The 9,744-nt window shown below is 36.2% G+C and overlaps 1 protein-coding gene across 4 annotated transcripts; it reads left to right on the top strand.

Moving 5' to 3' along the window:
* Window positions 1–240: 240 nt before the first annotated feature.
* Window positions 241–9,169, top strand: LOC132064617 (uncharacterized). 4 transcript variants are annotated; one of them, XM_059457657.1, is made up of 15 exons: window positions 245–470; window positions 1,796–1,867; window positions 2,150–2,234; window positions 2,465–2,604; window positions 2,997–3,067; window positions 3,491–3,572; window positions 4,013–4,114; window positions 4,460–4,515; window positions 4,935–4,969; window positions 5,956–6,172; window positions 6,780–6,995; window positions 7,309–7,368; window positions 7,501–7,540; window positions 8,389–8,610; window positions 8,987–9,169. In XM_059457657.1, exons 1-15 carry the CDS (start codon window positions 405–407, stop codon window positions 9,041–9,043), a joined length of 1,521 nt encoding a protein of 506 aa, XP_059313640.1. In that variant the 5' UTR covers window positions 245–404; the 3' UTR covers window positions 9,044–9,169. The 4 variants fall into 4 exon arrangements, with proteins under 4 accessions (XP_059313643.1, XP_059313640.1, XP_059313642.1 ...); XM_059457659.1 differs by lacking the exon at window positions 245–470 and adding an exon at window positions 755–912; XM_059457660.1 differs by lacking the exon at window positions 8,987–9,169 and having other exon boundaries at window positions 241–470; window positions 8,329–8,444.
* The last annotated feature ends 575 nt before the right edge of the window (window positions 9,170–9,744 follow it).

The following is a 9,744-nucleotide window of genomic DNA, read 5'->3' as shown; positions in this document are numbered from 1 at the left end:
GTATATTAAAAAAAGTGACTATTTTTGTTTGTTCAAATTGAAAAATCAAGAGATAATTATCATTTTGTTCCTATATTACCCTTATTATTAATTATTGGGTTAAAAATTTCAAAAAATTATTAACGGCGGTAAACTCTTAAAGCATGGTTGATTAATTTCAATTATTAAATGAACTTAGTAATAAGTATGAGTTAGGAAGGTCATTATATTTATGACTGGACGTATCAAGTCAACACAGTAAAAATGGACAGCAGAAGTATTTAATTTCACCTTAATACTATTCTTCTTTCACCGTCTTAACTTCTCATAATATATAATAAGAATAAAGGTGGAAAAGATAATATTTTCTGATTAAGGCCTAAACTGAATCAAGTTACCGTTTTGATTTGTGGGGGCAAAGAAAGATGAGGAACAAACCAACGGCTGTCTTCATGGCTTTTGGAACTAAAGGCGATGTCTACCCTCTTGCTGTAAGTAATTATGCTATCATATTTGTTATTGCAACTAGTTGGAATTTTATCCAAGATTTAATTATTTCACTTCAACCTTGAAATAATTTCTTGCCCCTCACCCAATGGGCATCAAGTCAAGGACTTCAACATCTGCTACTGTATATATACACATAAAAAAATAATTTTTTTTTTTTAACACCTTGTATATGTAGTGTATTTTTTCGCCGACCCCTTGTTCATTATTGGCTCCGTCCCTGCCCTGACGTTGTCCAAGTAGAATATTTTACTCCATTCAAAAGCTAACCTATGTATCTGTTTTGCTACCCATAGTGGCAAGAATTGTGACTTTTGAATTTTGAGAGAAAGATTACTAATTCTCATTCAATTGGATGCTTCTAAACTTTATTTTTGATATTCCAGCAACATTCTAGAAGACAGTGAGCAAACCTATGAACTAGATGTGAGGAAACATAATTCTGTTGTCAGAACTTAACTTTATTTCAGATGTAATAGTGTATGTAATGTGGTTAGAAACAGAAGATCATGTGATCTACCGTATACACATTCAGTATGCTGCATGGTTAACGACTTAACAGATTGTATTATTGGAAAAACAAAGAGTGTTTAGGCAACAAAAGAAAATGCTATAGAGATAGCAATTCACTTTGTATTTGGAATGAAAAACAACAACAACAACAACATACCTAGTTGAATCCCACAATGCGAGTGCAGGGAGGGTAAAGTGTCTGTGACCTTACCCCCACCTTGGAAGGTAGGGAGGCTGTTTCCAAAAGACCCAAAGCAAAGCAAATTGGCCATATCTATGGTGTTTCCAGTGGAGATCTTCACCCTCAAAATGTCCACTAATAATGTCGAGAACTATGGGATACATTCAGAGCTATGGTTAATGGGAACCCGAACTATGCGAGAACTGTGTAAATTAACAGGACGTAACTAATGAATTTCTAGTTCAACTGATTAGAAGTATAAGAGTACTCATAAGTTGGGCTTTTTGGACAATGTTTGTTTATCATGTAGTAGAGAAAATGTGCAACACCAGTTAGATATTAAATTGAGTTGAACTATAATCAAGTTCATGTAGTTTCTATTTCTGGATTTATGCTGTACTGGCTTCTATAGATACTGAAGCTGTAGGCACAAAGTTTTGGATTATCTTCTAGTGCTGAATTTCATGAGGGGCCTTGTATATGCCCTTCTCCATTCTCATTAGTCGTTGGATTTAGTTAAAAATGTTTGCATGAAACATCAATTACCTGTATACAGGTTTTCTTTTCCTTGGTCCATTAACTGGATATATTTTTAATAAATGACTTGATGAACAGGCTGTTGCTGCAGCTTTTGCTTGTGATCAGGAGCAATATCAAGTTGTTTTTATAACTCATTCAGCTCATGAGGTTAGCAAAAGCACAACAGTTCTCATCTGTTTCTTGTTGCCACAAATTTAAGCGGAGAGTGCTTCTTGCATGTCATTTTTCTTCTTGCATGTATTTTTGTTAAAATAATGTGGTCTTGGTTGATTGCATTAAGCCCTGGAAAGAAATCCAGATAATTTAACCTTTAGGCTGGATATGGCAGCCAAATTCCTTTTTTCTTGTAGCATAATAAATATGTGAAATGTCAGAAAGTTGAGGCTGATTGCTTCAGAGTTTTCTTTTATTTCCTTTTTTTCCTGACAGAACTTGAGGGTGCACTTGAGAGCAAATAAAGTTATGGATATACCAGTTTCATCGCCACCTGTTGTTTCCCCTCTTGAACACCATGGTATGTCACTTTTTGACAGTTTGATTATGTTTATTCTTGTCTTTACTTAGTTTTTCCTTATCTAAAAATTATGTTTATCGTATCCTAATCTCCACGAGTCAAGTACTGCATGTTACTCAGCTTTTGCCTTGGATACAAGTTCTATTTTCATTTTCAACAACAACTTTTATGCAAATATGACAACCAGTTTCAGTATGTTGACAAGTTCTTATAGCTACTTTTATGATCAGGTAAGACAGAGTTGTCATTTTCTGTCCACAAAAGGGAAATTACCCAGAAGCATAGGTGTGAATGTACTTCGATCATTGAGGATATCTTTGGAGATGGCTTAGTGGAGGGTGATGTTATTGCTATTAATTTCTTTGCTCTGGTAAATTCTCTGGGCATTTAATTGTTCTGTATCCCTTTTAGTGTTTGTTTTAGGAGAGGAGATTTCCTTTCATCAAAATGAGCTTGCATAGTCTATCCCCTTACAAGGGTGGACAGTTTGCGGGAGGTGGATGTGGAGGGGAGGGGTGAGGGTGTGAATTGCTTTCACTTGTATGTATGGTAGTAAAGTCATTGTCAATTAGATGAGTGCCTATGGCGTTAAAATAGTGGGAAGAAAAATAGAGCAGAGTGGAACAGATTTAAATGGTATATAATCTGAGTGAAATTTTGCAAAAATATCAGAACTGTGGATTAACTGTTAGAGTTTTGTGAGAATTCATATTGTGAAAGTCACACTGCTTTCTTTTTTGCCCTCTATTACTTGAGTTCCAGGAAGGTTGGAGTCTTGCAGAGCTTTTTCAGGTCCGCTGCGTTGTGGTTGCTCCTTATGTTGTTCCCTATAGGTAGCAAGACAAACTTTCTTAATTCGCTTCTTTCCATAACAATCTTATTGTCTTCACCTCTTTTCTTCAATTATGCATTACAAGTTACAACAATTTATGGCTCCTTCAACTTGTTCATTGGTATACCATGGACTTGCTCCATATGGCAATGAACTTGATGAATATCTCTCGATGAACTTCTTGTTCTGTACATACACTTATTTTCCTTCTAACTAGTAAGGTAGACCTGTCTAGGCCTATGAGGAACTCCAAGCATTTTAACTCATGAATACCTTACTTATGTGTAAAATTTGCTCATCTTTCATCTGTTCATTCTGAAGCATCTTGGGCATTTGAAATTTCTGGATCCTTAGGTTGGGTACTAATGCAGAAGCTGTACTGCTTGTTTTTCTGACTTTTAGCTCGTCCTCTCATGCAATGTAGTGCTCCTTCATCATTTGAACGGCAATTTAGCAAAGAGCATCCAGATTTATATAACCATCTTCAGAAAGCTCCTGCTGATAAGGTACTTGATGAATTCTGTAGCACTTGGTATATTAGTTTACTTTCTCTGGAAAAATCAGTTCCAATTTTCATTTAAAATGTACAGGTGAGTTAATACATGGACTTATCGCTGTGATTCTAGTTCAATCTCCCTACTACATTTCATATCTTGTGCCCATGGTAGAAGCTTATGCAGTTATATACTAATACCGGCTGATTGGTCTTTAACTTTGTTTCAACCCTGTAAGGTTGTTAATGTTATAGTAGTCCTTACCTGCATTTTAGTCTTATTTACTTTGACTAAAGACAGCCTCTCTACCTCCCAAGGTGTAGGGGTAAGGTCTGCGTACACTTACCCTTCCCGGACCCCAATTTGTGGGATTTCACTGGGTATGTTGTTGTTACTTTGACTAAAGACAGCAATTGTATGAGTCATGGCTTTTGCATACTTGTTGATAGTAGGTTTGCTGGAAAGATGTCATCCATTGGATGTGGCCACTTTTCACTGAGGACTGGGGCTCGTGGAGAAGTCTGGACCTGAAGCTGAGTGCCCTTCCTTTTACGGTGTGCCCTTACTCCAACCAATGACAATATTCCAAAATTTTCCCTTTGAAGTTTGAGATGGGAATTCACTCAGTTTAGATTTTTGGCTTTAAGGGACCAACCGATCACTGAAACACATGGTTCAATTTTTTGGTTTATTTAGTGAAACAGGGATCAGGTATTTCGGTTTTTTGGTAACGGAAAATGGTATGGAACCTAGATTTTGCAAAATAAAAACCAGTAGCCAATTCACATTACCATAAACTGAATTGTTTTGGGTCACTGGTGTAGTGTTTAAAGGCGAGTAGTGCTCCCTCCCCTATTGAATCTATGTTAATTTTGTTGCTTCTTTTCATTTGGATGCAGGACCCTGTAACAGGTCTTCCGACGTTTCATGAGAGGCTTCCGTCTCCTCTACTATTGTAAGATAATTGTACCAGCTAAAAAACATCTATAGAACAATGGACCACTATAGAGTTCTAGAAGATAAGAGTAGGATAAATCTTAATGTGTAGAAAAGAATTAATTTGGGCCTTTACTGGCTTTTCCAAAATTTATTTAGAAAGTGCTTTCAGATTGTGGCTTTCTGGTAATCTTGAGAAGTCCATAGAAATCTTACCTGAGATTTGGTGTTCCGTTAACCATTTTGCCTTCTACACAGAGGAACAAGGAAAAATTGTGTAAAGATGTATTTTTTCAAAGTATTTCCAAATCGAACGAGTTGGTATTTTATCTTGACCTATAGGTTATTGGCATCTTGGTGTATATGGTTCCATGTGTCTATTTATTGTGACAGGATAACTGTTATTGCACTTTCTAACATATTGTGGCTTGATCACAGGTATGGATTTAGCAGAGAAGTTGTTGAATGCCCTGGTATGGCTTATGATGAAATATTTATAGAAATCTCTTCTTAGTTCCATGCAGAATTTTCCCTAGCACGAGAATAAAATGTCAAAATTTAATTGCCGGAGCCACTGGGCTACTAAAATTGGATCCCGTTTAATTGCTCAAGTCATGTGACATTTATTTTAATATTGCTTGAAACTTTTCAAGAATCAAAACTTGGCCCAAGAGACACGTTTTTCTTTGAAAACTATTAGCAAGTGAGCTTTAAGGGCCTGTTTTGGTTTGTGATTTTCACCTTCTTTAGTTACTTTTTCTGATCAAATTATTTTTATTAATCAGAATCGATTTTATCACTTTTTTTCCTACTCACTTATACTCTCATAAAGGTGGTTAATATGAAATAAATTCTATAATAGTTATTGGTTTAAAAATATTTGGTAGTTGTCTCTTAATACAAACTGACTTGGTCCTGCGTATATAACTTTAAATGAAGTTTTACAAGTTGCATTCTTCTGGTAATTTACATATGCATTTCCCCCATTTGGTGATATTTGACCTTCTGTAACATGACTACTTAAATCTGTAGAACTGCATGATTACAATAATATTCTGAGTAAAATAGTGGTGATGGAATTGCAATAATGGTGCTGTAAGGAATCAAGTTGATGGGTTCTCAGAATAGATGTCTGTGCCTTTTTTTCCCCCTTCTGAGTTGTAAAATTCCAATCGTACACATTAGTTGAAAGCCACTTTGCTTTTCTATTTTAGGGTAAATCCAGCTATATTACCAATTCAGCTACTCTATTGAGTTTAAGGCTACAAGAATTCCAAACTTTGGCTTTGTAAGATAACCAAACTATATTCTTTGTAAAATCGCGAAAAGAAAAAATTTGGTAAGCTGCCTGCTTTAGATAGTTTTGTCAATGCAAAAAGTGATAATTGACGAAGCCTTATTGGTAAAGCTATTATTCTGTTGCTATTAAGCTGATCAGTGAAAACCTTCAATATATTAGGTTATTGGCCATCAAAAGTGAGGGTTTGTGGCTTTTGGTTTCCTCCTTGGGAATGGCAGTTTTCGTGCAATGACTGTGCAGAAATCTCTGCATCGGTTTCTTCAGGGAATTCAAATAAACAAAACAAATTGTGTTCTACCCACCTCAGCTTGCAGTTTTTCATCGAAGTTCCTGCTAGAGAGCTGCCTGTTTTCATAGGTCTGAGTTCCATTGGAAGGTGAAGCCCCATTTTGATGATTTTATTTTCATGCAAAGCTCTGTTATTAATGCACTGCAATATTGCAAGCCAACTGCGGTGTTTATAAAACAATACTGGAACTGTGAAAAGGAGCGATGCGCAGTTGGACATGCAGGAGGAGGAGGAGAAGCAGGACATGAGATGTTGTGCCACTGACACTCATGTGGGTACTTTGGAGGAAAAAGAATAAGAGAGCTTTTGAAAAGGAAGAACATGGCTTTGCAAAGCTTAGAGCTTGTCTTTTATTTTTGCTTTAACGTGTAGAGCACCTACAAAGTTCATAACCATAGTTGTTATGTCTTTCGTAGATTTTGTTTAGGCTTTCTACTTTTTGGTATACCTCTTGTAAACTAGGTTTTGCCTCCATAACATTAATAGAACATTATAACAAAATCTCACAATCTAGATAATGTTGTTACTAAGTTTTGCAACTTGATTCGTGAAATTTTAATTTCATTCCTTCATTTTATGTTTCTAACATGTATACTTTCTGAAGGACAAACTTTAGTTGCATTTTGTTTAATTACTCTTTGTGGGATCGTTGAATACCTTCTTATCATGAACTTGTCTCTGGTTTGTTCTGCAGCATGGGTTTCTTAAGGAACCCTCGTGCATTCCTTCAGGTGCTTGGAACTGCATTAGACATATCAGGTAGCAGATTTATTTTGTTCTCAGCTGGCTATGAGCCTTTAGAAGCTGCAATTTACTCTTATGCCAAGGAAGCATCCTCTTGTACGGAACAAACACAACGGAGTAATGAAGGAATTTCTCTTTTTGGAGGCCGACTCTTTTGGTTCTCTGGGTAAGTTCTTTATATTGGACCCACTTGAGTCTTTAAAAATTCTGATAGAGGGAATGTTAAGTCTGCAGTTATGCTTTGGAGTATGTTTTTGCTCTAAAAGATGCAGAACGGACCACCTTGTTCCGTTTTCTTATAAGACTATAACAAATGGTTGTAGGTTATTTGCAATACGTGATCTTAAATCTCCATGTAGGTTATTTGCAATACGTGATCTTAAATCTCCATGTCTAAGATTTAAACTAACAGTTAGGAAGCTATTAGAAACATCATATACTGTTGTTCCTGTCATTGAGATCTGCTTGTTTTTCCACAGTTCCGTCCCATACAACTGGCTGTTTCCAAGGTGTGCTGCTGCAATTCATCACGGTGGAAGGTTGGATGTCTTCCATTTTTCTTTCTCCTTTCCTCTCTTCCTCACTATGTGTGAGGAGTTATGCTGTTAACCATTGTGCACCTTTTCTTGTTATTAATGCATTTGCTGCCCTTTGGGTCTCGATATCACCAGTGGATCCACTGCTGCTGCTTTACAGGCTGGACTTCCTCAGGTTTGTTTCATCATTGAGTTTCTGCAACTTATGTCAACCCCTTACTAGTTCTGGAAACAATTTTGTGTTTTTGGACAGAAAGACTTGGATGGTTTTTAGTTTATGTGATGAGCAGGGTTTAAGTTAGTTACTGATTAAATTGAAAACTTGAAAGCAATTCATTGTCTGAAAATCTTGGCATATGTAGGAAGAATCTCGATTCCTTTTTTTCTTTATAAGGTTTAGATCTGCGGAATCTTCATTTGACTACCATCTTATTTATAATTTTAGTAGCAAGTCTTTCTTGCTAGAGTGACAATACGAGAGAGATCACATCGGAGAAGTTATTGTAGCTCTGATCTGTGATTGATTTTCAGTGAGGAATTAGATTTCACCTAGCACAGAAGATTGCATCATTTCTTTTTAGCAAAATTGTCATGTGTTGTTAAAATAGATTCATATGTCTGGTGACGATGTAGAGAACATGTTGCTAGAGAACTTAAATTATTGAATATTGGAATGAGACTGATCTAAATGAAGCAAAATGGATAGTGAAGATTTATATAGCAATCTGAATGAGTTTGGGATTGAGGCGTAGTTGTTGTTGCTGTAATATGTTGATTACTGAGAAAAGGACGCTTAGAAAGATTAACACTGTCTAAGTTGAATTTGGTACCATCATGTATATTCGTTCACTTAACCTATAATTGCATTAACAGTTGGATCTATATTTTGAAATGTCATGCAATGTTTCGATTGATGTGGTGAAATCTGGTTGATTTCGACGTTAAGATTTTAGTTCAGTGAAGGTAAAAGGTCGGAAATTGGTGCAAATTCTCCTACATGATGTCTGCTTTACATAACGGCAGGTGATATGCCCGTTTATGCTGGATCAATTCTACTGGGCTGAGAGGATGTATTGGCTTGGTGTTGCCCCTGAGCCATTGAGAAGAGAACACTTGGTGCCAGATAAAGACGAGGATTTCTACATCAAGGAAGCTGCAAACATGCTTGTGAGGGCCTTGGGCTACGCGCTGTCTTCTGAAGTCAAAACCCGTGCTTTGCAGATATCTAATAAATTGTCCAATGAGGTAAGATCAATTCCGTGTGACGAATAAATGGAAGTTCTTTATATTGCTACATTAATGGTTTGCATGCTGCTGCTGCCTGTCAACGTGCCCAGAACAGATGTGATCTACTATTATATAAGTATTTATATTCTTGAATTTTCTTGCGCATGTATAAAAGTGATTTGAGTCGAAAGTAGTGAGTTCAGTTAAACCCGCTCTATATCTACCACTCGCTGCTGCTACTACTAATATTGTTGGAGCTACATTATAGTATTATTTGCATTCTAGCTGCTACCATTATTAAGAAGAGTAATAGGTAGTGTTTTTCACTTCAGTTTAACAGTGAGATTGAAGTGCGAGATTGCTAATATCGTACTTGGTTTTGGAAAATATCCAGGATGGAGTATCAGAAGCAGTTCGTCTCATTAAGGAAGAGCTAGGAAGTTGTCGATGATACTAGTACTAATATTTTTTTCTTGTTCTTTTGGATATAGGATGATAGCAGTACTGGATTTTTTCTTCCTTTGTAGCAATTTAACGACATTTTATCAGTTATCATCAAGGTTTTCTCTTTCTGTCATACTTTTATAGACACCCTTTTTAAAAAAAATAAAAAAAAAATTGTTTTTTATTACATAGGGGGAGGGGAAGGGGAAACGGGGAGGGGATTACGACGTGGGGGTTAGACCCTTCACCAATAAGATAAAAGTTCAGGTAGCCAATCAACTGAGCTATTAGATCCCTGCAGACACTCCTTTGCTTGATAGTTGAACTAGTATATTAAATTCCAAATTTCTTAATTGGGTTAAAAGAGGACTACTTGGAATCCTTACATTATACTAACTCTTCTGTGGAATTCTATTTTATGTTCATAAGATTACTTAAGTTACCAGTTAAAAAAAAAAAAAAAAAGGGTTTCATGAGATAACATGTCAAATCCAACTTAATATAGGGAAAAGCTATGCCAAAGAAAGAAGTTATCTAACGGATATTTAAAAGCACCCATCCTTTTTAAAAAAAAAAAATTATTATTTTTATCACGTTAGGGGGAGGAGAAAGGGAAACGGGGAGGGGATTACGACGTATGGATTAGAATCTTCAATGCAAGATGAAAGGTCAGATAGCCAATCAGCTGAGCTGTTAGATCCCTACAGA

Source organism: Lycium ferocissimum, chromosome 7, assembly GCF_029784015.1.
Source record: "Lycium ferocissimum isolate CSIRO_LF1 chromosome 7, AGI_CSIRO_Lferr_CH_V1, whole genome shotgun sequence".
In the NCBI taxonomy this organism is placed as follows: domain Eukaryota; kingdom Viridiplantae; phylum Streptophyta; class Magnoliopsida; order Solanales; family Solanaceae; genus Lycium; species Lycium ferocissimum.
Note: the sequence above shows the minus strand (reverse complement) of the source record. Positions and strands in the feature narration are given on the sequence as shown.

Bases quoted from the DNA above. Each gene is read 5' to 3' on its own strand.
- LOC132064617 (XM_059457657.1), top strand. From the start codon at position 405: ATGAGGAACAAACCAACGGCTGTCTTCATGGCTTTTGGAACTAAAGGC. The intron at 3,068-3,490 runs GTAGCAAGACAA...CATGCAATGTAG, and splicing joins CCTTATGTTGTTCCCTATAG to TGCTCCTTCATCATTTGAAC. The intron at 8,611-8,986 runs GTAAGATCAATT...GAAAATATCCAG, and splicing joins CTAATAAATTGTCCAATGAG to GATGGAGTATCAGAAGCAGT.